At 36.9% G+C, this 11,961-nt stretch overlaps 2 protein-coding genes across 2 annotated transcripts; both read right to left on the reverse strand.

Moving 5' to 3' along the window:
* Nucleotides 1-254: 254 nt before the first annotated feature.
* Nucleotides 255-7,529, reverse strand: LOC145776831 (plasminogen-like). Its single transcript, XM_082588053.1, has 8 exons — nucleotides 7,374-7,529; nucleotides 7,189-7,267; nucleotides 6,285-6,470; nucleotides 3,591-3,834; nucleotides 2,969-3,139; nucleotides 2,366-2,472; nucleotides 1,452-1,601; nucleotides 255-1,089 (listed from the first exon to the last, which is right to left on the reverse strand). Exons 1-8 carry the CDS (start codon nucleotides 7,527-7,529, stop codon nucleotides 905-907), a joined length of 1,278 nt encoding a protein of 425 aa, XP_082444179.1. The 3' UTR covers nucleotides 255-904.
* Nucleotides 7,526-11,440, reverse strand: LOC145776832 (uncharacterized). The gene is made up of 5 exons (XM_082588054.1): nucleotides 11,396-11,440; nucleotides 10,869-11,055; nucleotides 10,466-10,543; nucleotides 8,578-8,729; nucleotides 7,526-7,666 (listed from the first exon to the last, which is right to left on the reverse strand). The coding sequence occupies exons 3-5, from the start codon at nucleotides 10,473-10,475 to the stop codon at nucleotides 7,526-7,528; spliced, it is 303 nt and encodes a 100-aa protein (XP_082444180.1). The 5' UTR covers nucleotides 10,476-10,543; nucleotides 10,869-11,055; nucleotides 11,396-11,440.
* Between the last annotated feature and the right edge of the window lie 521 nt (nucleotides 11,441-11,961).

Genomic DNA, 11,961 nt, shown 5'->3' on the forward strand with positions numbered 1-11,961 from the left:
GTAATTTTTATTGGTTGAGAATGGTGCATTGCACTGCGCGGAAGAGTTTGTCAAGGGAATAAGGAAAAGCTGACGATTTCGGCAAACTGACCACTTCGGTTCAAAATTCAAAAAAATTTTGATTCCAGCTTCAAATCAAATTTCTTAAAGTTATTGGGACTTTCACTTTGATCTAGTTTGAATCTTCCGAAGGTGTGCATCTGCAAACACTTCTCTGTCAGGCTGAGTAGAACTATACTTCCATCAATCAACCACGTAATGGCATATAATTGTGTTGTAATAATGACAGCGAAATGCGAAACGCACGTTCTAAAATCGCAAGAAAATCACAGTGTCAATGGAATGAAATGAATTTTAAACCTTTACAAATCAAGACATTGTAATACACCAAAGTACTGAGCTAATCTACGTTATAAAGTGCAAAAAATAAGTAAGCACTTCTTGGCTTATGAATAAATCATTTGTCTCCGGGAGTACAAGGGGTGTTTCTCACCCATTAATGTCTTGTCTTGTTAAAAACATGAAATAAAACTTGTAGGATATGCTGATAACAACTCAAGATTATTACCCGGCCACCGAATCAATCCCAATAAAAGTGGACTGGTTTTCTAGCTGGGCATGATCTACATACAGGGGAACAAAATGCGCAGGTGGTTTTAAATTAAGCAACTAAAGATCGAAGTTCTTAACGAACTTGCGCAACGTAAATACAAACTGAAATTAAATATCTTAACTTAGGTTCAATTTTCTCAATCATAAAAGAAATTATATCAGCTTGATATTCTAAGCAAAGATGCTCAATTGAGGTTTCAAATGAACTCGAGGTCTCAAAGTGCTGTAGGCTAACATTGTGACATCACCATTTGGTCATAGGGTTACAATGAAAGTTCCTGATATTTTCTATTCAAAAAATGCGATTTGTGCCTTTACTTCCGGCGAAAGTTTGAGTAACTCTCGACACCCAATCCACGAAGTATGACGCTCTCGTGTAAACAGCAGGCTTCCGTTCCTCAACTCCACAACGCCCCCAGCTGTAGACCCCATGTAAAACGTAAAGACCGTTCGCTCGTGTGCAAAACAGCGGTCCACCTGTGAGGAAGTGCTCAGTTATACGAATCGCTTTTGTGTAACTCGAGTAGTGTCAGTTTTAGATTTCACACGAACCTAGTCACAATTAGTGAATCGCGCTTTGGCCCATGCAAACGTTTTTGTTAAACATCTTTTGTTAAAATTTTAATGCGTAGGCCTAATTGGTGCAAACTTAAAAGTTTAGAGTTTTTGTTGAAATATAATGTTGTGCTTGTGCCGCACACACAGACGATAGGATAGCCTACTAATGTGTGATTTAGTGGTATTATATCGCCAATAAATTGTGCAAGAGTGCTAATTTTTGTAAAGGGGCACGTCACATAACTGTGAAAGAATTTTAAAGCTTTCAGATAACTCTTCACCTGAATCTCCATCGCATGGGTCAGAGTTGAGGCCACCTGCGCACATCATGCAGGCTCTGACTGAGCAGTCTCTCCAGTTGGGAAGGTTACATTGCTCATTTGAAATCAAGGGAACGGTAACTTGCTTCATGACGTTTCCATATCCGGTTCCTGCAAATGAACGGGATATACAAAATAACTAAGTGGGATTTGGGACCATCAAACAGTGGTCCAAATGAGCGGTAGTCCGGTCAAACAAGGTTGACTGTATTATTTCTAAGAGCTTAGGTTGCTTATTTTGCTATGATAAAGCTTTAGTAGAGAGTTTGCTTTGTTAAACCATAGAGAAATAAAACAAAGTAACTTCAGCGGGTTTAACATGATGCTTTTCAATCTGGAGTGTCGTTAGTAGCCTATACAGTTACAGTGCAAAGTCAAATTTAGCTTACAATTTTCATTATATGTACGAGCAGTATATTGCAGATATGTAATTCCTGATGACACACGTAGCCTACGTGTCGAAAACGTTAGAGTATATTTTTAATTATGTTATATTTGTGTATGTAATACATCATGTTAAACCCGCTGAAGTTACTTTGTTTTATTTCTTTCTTTTGCTATGCTGTCCAAACGAAATTACAGTAGCCTATGCACTATGCAGCTTATTTCATCAACAATGCAGTAGCTTATTTTCCCAAAATATTGTAAATTTGGAGTGGTAGCCCATAATAACCAACCAACACGTGTTGTCACATCTTGTACAATGTCATTTATTAAAGAACAACTTTATAGCTTACTCCTAGCCCAACTAACAATTCCTAACCAATAGGTTTAGGCTACTGCTTGTAGGGTATTTTGTTAATGTAGACTATTGCTTTCAAAAAGACGAAACTACTGAATTTTGTAAGATAAGCTGGGTTAATTGTAATTTTTACCTCTAGTTTTTCCGAAGCCAAGAACTACGCAGTTTCTATTCGGTGTTGGGTACTCGTACTGCTGAGGCATAAGAGCCGGAAAGATGGTGGATGAAAATCTTGCTGGCCTGCATATGCATCAACATTGTTGTCAGCTTTTAAAGTTTGTAAACATTTTGAACAGAACTGGAGCTGTAGGTTATCTGAACGAACAGCTGAACACTAGAAGTAGGCCTAAGCACAGTTTTCGATTGGAAAGTGTGCAATCATTTTCGCTTTCCGTTGTAGCCTATGATGATGGATTGCTTTTGCATAAACATAATTTTGTGTGTGCAGAAGAGCTAATCATTAGGCTATATCATTTAAAAAACTCCAATTTTATTGTTTTCGCTATTCCAAAATGTGGAAAATATGGTTAAAATCGGGTTAGACACTTTTTAAGTTCTCATCAAGTTGAATGTCTGGTTGGGTTCCATGATTATTCTCGTGGAATAGACAATTGTCATTACAAAACATCAAAATGGTCAGTCCGCTGATTTCATAAGTCCAATATCGTCCAATTTTATTAAAAATGCATGTATTTTAGAAGTTGTCGATCACTGTTCAAGTAAAGGCAAAACTTACCACATCAACCGCAACAAAGCTACGTCGTTTAATCGCGGTAGGGATCGGCCAGCCTTGCATTGGTTGTGATGACAAACCACGTCGCGTACTGTGATGTCTTGCTGGCCGGGGTCTCGAAGAAACGGCCCCTTTCGGTACTTTCCCAAACTCACAAGAATTTCAGAATGTGGCCTGAAATTGGATAGTTTAGTTTTAGTTAAAGGGCAAAAGTATCTAAAAAAATACACATTATTATAATAATAAGTCCCATGCTTGATCCGGGTATGGTAAGATAAGGTTCTCATTATAACAAACCATCGGCACTAATGACCCTGAGTAGAAGTGAGCGATGTTTGTCAACAAGCAGCATAGCCTAAGCTGGAGTCGACCTAGGATTACATGATTGGAAAGCGAGCGTCTTACCCGCTGCGCCATCCCACCGCCAGAGTACAGTAGGTCATTACTGTAAATACCAATAAGATGTCCCTGTTTCCCGATGTAAGATTATACAGTAGATTCGACTCGGCAGGCTTAATTGTTTTAAAAATGGATTCCGAAGACGGCTGAAATGACTCTGGTAGAAAATGATTAAAAAAGATAACTTTAAAAAGTTTTGACTTTGAAAGGGAAATAAATTTCCTACCTTAGTCCATGGCAATATTCCAACGCACAGTGAGCTGCCGTGAGAACCCATCTATTGTTTATTAGTGTTCCTCCGCAGAAGTGGTTTCGATAAGGAAGCTTTGATAAATGAGCCACAGACGAACGAAGACTACCGGCCATTGTACCCCCCACAATCCGAGTCGTCGGTGCTGCCCGGTTTGCAAAATCTCGAAGCTCCTGGAACTCGCAGCACGGAGCTGTAGGATCGGCCCGGCAGCATGCGTCTGTAAGTGAAAAGATGACTTATGAACAAAAGTGTTAACAGGGGTGTCCAGGGGCTACTTTTGGACCCGGGATCGGAAGGATTTTAGGGGTCCGAGAACTTGATGAAACCGCCGCGTATTCTTTGAATATAGTACAATTTTCTTTGTAGTCTCTTGATTTGGGGCCTCAATATTTCATTGGTACAGGGCCTAAACTACCTCCCAACAAGCCTGGAAATCAACATTACATAAACTAAACGTTTAAACAATTGAAACATTACCAAACTATAGTCACCTATTTAAAAATGACAAATAATGGACAACCAATAAACGACAAGTACACGCGGGATGTAGTAGAGTTATGAGCACATCAGTGGATTTTTATCTTTTAACTGCACCTAAAATTTCAATAAATTGGTTCTACCGTAGTGTATTTCTAATATACATGCACACTGTGTCTAATGTGACCCTCTTATTAACCCCAAAATGTAAATTTTCCATGACGTAATTTGCCCTTCAGGACTTTGAAGTTACAATTTTGTTTATTTGCCGTCGCTACAGATTTTGTCATGCATTATTTTTCCTTCATCCACTTATATCAGATAATTTAAAATCACCGAAACTGTTGGTTGCTAATATGCAAATGACTGGCACTGAAAGGTATCACCCAGTCCAAGCGGTATTCAAACAGCACTTTTTGTTATACAAGATTCAAAATGTTTTGCTTCAATTAATATGATACTCTCTAATACACGGAATAAGAATGTTGCAGGCAGTAGTGTTGACAGGGGGCCCAGGGACTTGAAGTTCTTGGGATAAAATGCCTTTTTCTTAAAAGTATCTCTATTCGGGGCCCGAGTATCTCATTGGTACCGGCCCAAATTATCCTCCCAACTGACCTGGTTGCAGGAACAAATCCAAATTAATATTTTCTAAGATCACTAAACGGCTTTTGAAACCTTTTGGCAGATCAATGTTCATGAATTTCTTTTACAATAAGAATTAAATTTTAGCTTCAAAATATATACAAAAGTTGTTTACTCATTTTATGAATGTTTAGATTTAAAATGTACTTTTAATTGATTTTCTTTCACCTTTAGGCCTATTGCTCTGGATCATTTAAATGTAAGTTACAAGAAACCGAACTGCCACTTGTATTGGCGTAAAATCGTTAATTTGGATCAATTCAAGATGTAGAAAGTGAAAGCATAATATTTTAAAGATATTTTCTTTTGTGCACAAATAGCCTAGACTACACAGCAAACATAGGAACGTATATAAGTTATTAAATAAAAGCTGTAGGCCTACATAATAAAAGAAATTAAGGGAGTAAAATGCGATAACTCGCATGCTTGTTTGCAAGGGTTTTCAGAGTAGAAAAGCAAATTATAAAAATAGAATACATTTTTATAGCTTGGCTGGACGTTGTTTGATATGTCATTTCACGTGAACACAATATGTCACGTGAGCGTGATATACCATGAGTCATATCTCATGTGAGCATAAACGCCAGGTTATGAGTGGCATTCAAACAACAAATGGATATTAAGCATTATTGTCTCCATTTATGTTTTCATGTTTACAATCTAAAAATAATTCCATGCAGTCATCGGACTCTTTTTATCGCTCTGATTAGTTTCTTCACTATTGCCATTCTTTATATGCAAATTAGTCGTCGCTTCTGACATAAGTATTGTGTTTTTGTTTGTTTATTGTGCTATAGGCTATGCACTGTCGTAGCCTGAAACAAACCAAAAAATAACTTGCAACCTACATTGTTTCAACGTAAATTTAATCAAAATGGTATCGCAACAAATTAATCAAATTTCGTTTGTCTTCTGCAGTGACTATCGCCAGCGTAGCCTACTACCCATCCGACAACATTTCAAAAAATTTTGTGGTTTATGATAAAACCCTGCAAGAATGGAATTAGATAAAAGTAACAAGCTTAAAGAAGAGAAAAAGGAATATGCAGTTTCTCAATAAAAATGACGTCCTGTAAACATGGCTTTTTACCAAGAATGAAGAGAAACTCATTGAATTTGAGCTTATAATTGCAAAAAAAGTTGTAACTTTTAAGTAACCCGATGAGTCACCCTTGGAATTATAACGACTTAGAAATAACAATTTATAACTATACTAATTGTAGTTATTGTATATATAGGATTGTATAATATAAATTATATCAAATTCAGTTACTAGTCTGTAAAACCCCTTGGAATAAGTTTTTTTTTCAAATAGAACAAGAGTGAAACAACCTGTAAAGAGTCCTAGAGACTAGTAGTTACATTTGATGTAGTTTGCTCTGCTTGGCATCTTTGCTTGATATTGATTACTTTTTTGTAGTAAGTTATTAATAGTAGGCTACTATTTATTGTTTAATATAAATTATATAAAACTTATTATACTGTAATAAGTTAGAAATAATTAGGCCTACATGCTAACTATGCAATACAAACTATAACTGTTACCTTTGTCGTCAAGTTCACAAACAGGCGGAGGAGGAGGCAACTTGCTCTCTTGCTGTCTCTTCAATTGTTCTAGGAGTAAAATCGCTATGAACTCTTCAAACGTCTGACGGGGTGAGGAAGACGGCAAGGGAGCTTGTGAAGGAGATTGAGAAATAGATCTCGGAGGAGTCCGAGATGGATTCCTTTCTGTGGCAGACAGAAATGTTAAAACAAAGAATCAAACTATGGTAACAGCTAAAAGATGAGCATTGACCAACACAACTAATTGTGTTCACTGTAGTAGCGTTGACAAAGAGTTCAGGAAGTAGGCTAGTTTCTGACCCAACCAAACATGATTTTAAGGACTAGAAGTAACCCTTTTAAAAGATCCGTAAAGTGACAGACAACGCCGCGTAGGCTACTTTTTGGCTGTTGTGCGTTTGAATCTAGTTTGACAATTTTTGTTTTTTGAACGAAATGCATCTTTTCTCTAAGACAAGAACTATTATTTTTCTCTTTGTAGCCTATGTTTTTCTTTTTGCAGAGGTGTCCTATTTAAGGGATTTGGGCATATCATCAGTACAGGGCAAAAATTATTCGCTGAACTGTCCTAGTTCTATGTAGGCTACAGGCTTCTGTGCAAAACCTCAAGCATCGCAAAACATAACGGTTTTTAAGCCAGGAAAATTGATGAGAGGTAGAAAATAGACATTAAAATCGCAAACACCATTCCGAAGTTGATGCTGTGATAGTAACTATTTTAGTGCAGAGTATTTTGACCATTAATGATGCCACGAAATTCTTCATCTTTTCTTCTAGAAAGTTCTACAAACGGTTACAAACTGCAACTCTGCATTAACTAGGTCTACTGAACAAAGCAATAAGAAGGGATAGTGACTGATTGGCATTGTGCTTATTGGCTCACCGAATAAAGGAACGTTCGAACTTTCTTGAATGAATCTACCGCTAGGTGGTCGAATGGTAAAAGAAGGAAAAGGGTTTGCCTGAAAGATAAGATCGAAAGACATACATGAGCAGTCCAATTTATTTTCCTTCAATATTTCAAAATTAAACTGCTGTTCATATACAAGGAAAATTATAGCAACTTACTTGTTGCGAAGTCGTCTTCACAGCAGTTGTCGTTCTTTTTGTGGTTGCAGGAGGTGTAGTGGTTGTTGCAAGTGTTGTAGTTGAAGGAACCGTGGTTGTTGCAGCTGATCGTCTTGGAAATAAGATTTTTTGAGTCAGAATTCGGCTTGTAGTCATGGCAATCTTGATGGTATATGGTGCCTCAGGGCTGCCAGTGGTCGTGAGGTAGCCACTGACATTCTTTTGCAATTTCTCTTTTTCAACATTCGTAAGAAGCAGTTGCTCATCCCTTGTGTACGAGCTTTTGTTTTTCCCTGCAACATTAAGCGAAGTTGGAGGATTCAAGACGTTTGTATTAGACACGGTGGATAAATTCACTGTTTTTTTTGGGGTTGTTGAAATTAAGTAAGGAACTTTACTTGAAATAAAGAAGAGACTGGTTCCTATTTGAATTAAAAAGTGAAAATTCATAGACTGAACGTTATAATTTTCGATGTAGAGTTTTGAAATAGACATTAAGGAATTAAAAAACATATGATTTGAATTAAATGAAGGTCACTGAAATTTGTTTCGGTAGAATCGCAATAACAGATCAAGAATCGTTACCACTGTGTTATTCAATTTTACATCTGTCTCAACAAAGATAATTATGGTCTAGTTTCCGCAATGGCGGTTTTACAGTTGTTTTTAATCACAATAGCCGGGTTTTAAGAAGGTTATTTTAGTTTTTTTTTGCGTTCTGAAAGAGATAATAGGTTTAAGCGTTATTCAAAGATTCCAAAGGCGATTTGTTCTTTATTTCTAACAGTTAGTTCTCGGGTTCTCAAAAGAGAATAAAGAGTTCTTTGATAAAATTTTAATCTAGTAGAGTAAATGTTGTAACGCAAGAAATATAATAGTGATACACGTGGTTGCTGATTTATTGTTTTGTGACAGGTCAACCTTTTGTTTCATTTAACAAATGTTAAAATTCGACTGAAATTTGGAATGTTAAAACATCATAAATTTTCAACATATTTTACCCGATAATACAATAGTTAAATAATACTAATAACAGCATTTATAGAGCACCAGCACATCCACAGTGCAAACTATGTTCCTGAGCATAAGTTCTGAACATCGACTACTATAGGTTTTCAAATCCACTTTAAATTTGAACTATACTCAGGGGCGAGTTTAACTGATGGGGGGCCCGGGGCACTATTAAACCTACTAATAAGCCTACCTGGAAGTTTTTCTTCGTGGTTAGAGCCTGTATTAGTAGCACTGACCACTTTACTGGCAACACTGGTTGTTGTAACTTCTTGGGAATGGTGGACAAGGGAAACAACAGCCTCCGGACTTGAGTTTGGTCTTGACTGTTTTTTTGGTGGATTTCTGTCGAAAAGAGGAAGCGGAGAGTTAAGTTTGAGGAAACCTCAGTTGAGTTTGCGGTTCCTGATAGTGGGTGCTTGATACGGTTGCAAGACATCCACTAAAAACCAAAGGATCACACACACCTAGTGATTGTAGCCTATTTGTGGACCCGCAAAATAAAATTTTGGTTGAACAACAAACATGTCACATCGGCAACGACTGGCACTCTGCAAATTTTAAATTTAGACAATAACCGCTGAAATTTACCAAATATTAAGTCTAAGACAGCAGGAAAATCACCGGTTGGTAACCAAGCTGCGGTTTGGTTTATCTTTTGTAATCAATTTCCTTCACGATTGATGCAATTTACCCCAGGAGTAAATTTCTCCTGAGGAGAACATTTGAGCTAAGGTACCTGCAGCTAATAAGGCCCGCTAATTTTCAAACCTCAATGTTTTTCTAAATACTGCATAGTTTTGAACGAAACTTGGTCTACGGATACTTTGGGTCTATCTAAACAACATATCTGTGAAACAAGCTTTTAAGCAAAAGGAGTTGTGAAATATTAAAAAAATAAAAAAATCTTAAGCGGGCCTCATTAGATGCATGCGTTGTGAATAAGGCCCAGTTTGAATTTGCACCAAAAGTGATAGAAAAGATGTGATTTTCAAAAGTGATTTTCACAATAACAACACCACAAAACAACTTCTAATCGGCAACATAGGCACAGAACTAATAAGTAAATACACAGAGACAACTATTCCCTCCTTTCCCATGCTCCATTTTTTTCAAAGCGACATGGTGTTTTTAGATGTGGTAGGGATACTAAAGTATTTTGATACTGAAATTATGATATTGCCATAGCAATAACAAATTGGATTAATGGTGTAACAAGAATTTTTTGGGTTACCGGTACTCAAGTCTTTAACCGTCACTTTTTTAACTAAGGGTGCACAACGGTACAATTTTCCTACCCAATGTGCCCATGAGCCTTATTACCAACATTAGCCTAGTCGTGATCATCATTATCAGTCTTGCTTTAATTAGAAAAAAAGTTAAATTTATTGGTTTTACTGCATCAGTATGCACATATCTTTCACATAAAATGCAAAAACACGGAAGTCAAAGCAGTTCGTTAACTGCAGAGCAGTCTAAAATATGTAAAAATTAAGAAAACCACTCAATTTCAGTCCCCCAAAACTTCTACTTTCCGTAACTCAAGAAGTTGTAAACTTTAGGCTGTGAAACTTTACCAGTCAGTCTCAATTCACCATGGCAGCAACCAGAGATTTCACTTTTGTTTAAAAGATTTGTAACAACGGAGATCTCGGGGGGTGGGCCTTACTACCGGCCGGGCTTTATTAGCTGCAGATGCCGTATAGGTTATGCCGATGGCATTTGAAGATTTTGGAAAGCTTTAGAACAGAAAATGTAGGACGATAGCAAATCTAAATAAGACGATTCGCTTTTTAGTTTTTACTTTTGCATGGATTTTGATTGCAGTGCACTGTAAGACCAATTTACCACAAGTGACCATGAGACCGAAGATGATCAATTGATTATGGCGGCCCAAACCACATAACATTTTATTTGAAAATTTTGGTTGAGAAAACCTCATTGACTAGTCAAGGCGAATTATTACATCCTTTTCCCCCAGTTAAGACAAGATGTTAATATCTTAATTATACGATTTATCTAAAGGTCAGAGAAAATTTTCGAAAGCGACACACTGCAAAAAAATCAAATATTGTACTCACTTGTTTTCATGCAAAGATATTTGTAGCAAGGAAGGAGGTGTTATTGGTTTGGACTTGAAAGGTGTAGGTCGAGGACGACTAGAAAGAGTATATTATGTTGAAAAGTCAATAAACAATTTTGAAATTACGAGTTTAAATTTGGGGTTCTTGCATTGCTTTATATATTTTTTACTGTCGTTCAGAAATTGACGACTCTCTAAACACTAATTAACTTTCAACCAGTTGTTTTTTAATAATTATTGTCATGTCTTTAACTTAAGTTTTGTTTTAGACCAATTGATTTTTGTAATTTTCATGTACCGTTTGCTATTGTATACGCCATGTGATTTGAAGAAGTGCAAATGTCGTCTTTGTCTATTCCTCAACTGTATCAAATTTTTTGAAGATAAAGCCATTTCCTTACTTGATTCGATTAAATTCTCCTCCTCTTGAGCTTAATCTTGGAGGAACTACTCTTAGAGTCTCCGTATGATGATGAAGAGCAGTTGTTGTTTCAGGAAGAACCGATGGTGAAGTAGTAGAAGAGGATGGTGGATTAGAAAGAGCTGATGTTGATGCAGTCGAAACAAAAGTTGATGTTGGTTTAACAACTATAAGAAGCAACAAAAACAGAATGTGTCACAGAAAACTAAATCTTAATTTTTGCTATCCTAATGTAATAATGTCATCTCGTAACACATACATCAGATAACACCAGACCCATGACTTATTGGTTTACCACACGAATTGCCTCGGCTAACTCAGTGGTCAATGAAGTTTAATTGACTCTAATTTTACCAAGGCAGATTGCGTGGTAAACCATTATGCTGTGTTGCCTTGAACGGTTTGACCACTATTTTGCGATTTTCAGATGTTTTATACTCAATTTAAAGAGCTTCATGGTCGATCGTTTCTTTAGTTTTAACGAGAAGGGTGATAGAAACAACTTACCATTTTTTTCTGTTTTGTAGCATGCTTTACCAGCGGGAGTTGTATGAAGACAGCATCCGATGAACACGCAAAAGAAGTCCGGCAAATACAACTCTCTAGTACTACATGGTGTCGTCATTGTTCCTCTGCACTCTCCCGAAGCAGATGCCCCTGCATGTATTTGTGTGATCAAAAGTACGAAATCTAAGAAGATTATTCGAACATTGCAAACACCGCTCGAATATGGGGTTGGAAGCTTCAGCTATTTGTGACTGCGACATGGACAGAGCACATCATTCCCAAACGGGTTTCGTGGTCTACGTGATTCAAATGACTAAATAACACAATGGCTCCTCTATAATATCATAAAACATAACACAATGGCTGCTCTGTCTTTGATCCTCTACCACTTTCTTAAGGGTGGTAAAAGATGAACCCTGTGACTATTGGACTGGTGAAAAACGCCAGTTAATTCAGAGCACGCACCCTACAAGAGTGACTTTTAATGTTTTGGAACTTTGAGTTCTGAGAAGTTTTTAAAAACCCATCATGTATTTTAAAATAGAACACTACATTTAACATAATAA

The sequence above is a fragment of the Aplidium turbinatum genome, chromosome 9 (assembly GCF_918807975.1).
Source record: "Aplidium turbinatum chromosome 9, kaAplTurb1.1, whole genome shotgun sequence".
In the NCBI taxonomy this organism is placed as follows: domain Eukaryota; kingdom Metazoa; phylum Chordata; class Ascidiacea; order Aplousobranchia; family Polyclinidae; genus Aplidium; species Aplidium turbinatum.

Coding starts and splice junctions, on each gene's coding strand:
- LOC145776831 (XM_082588053.1), bottom strand. CDS start 7,529: ATGACTACAAGCCGAATTCTGACTCAAAAAATCTTATTTCCAAGACGA. Junction 3,835..6,284: donor TTGTGAACTTGACGACAAAG/GTAACAGTTATA, acceptor TTTCACTTACAG/ACGCATGCTGCCGGGCCGAT. Junction 3,140..3,590: donor GAATATTGCCATGGACTAAG/GTAGGAAATTTA, acceptor ATCCAATTTCAG/GCCACATTCTGAAATTCTTG.
- LOC145776832 (XM_082588054.1), bottom strand. Junction 7,667..8,577: donor CCACGAAGAAAAACTTCCAG/GTAGGCTTATTA, acceptor TTAATGTTGCAG/GGAAAAACAAAAGCTCGTAC.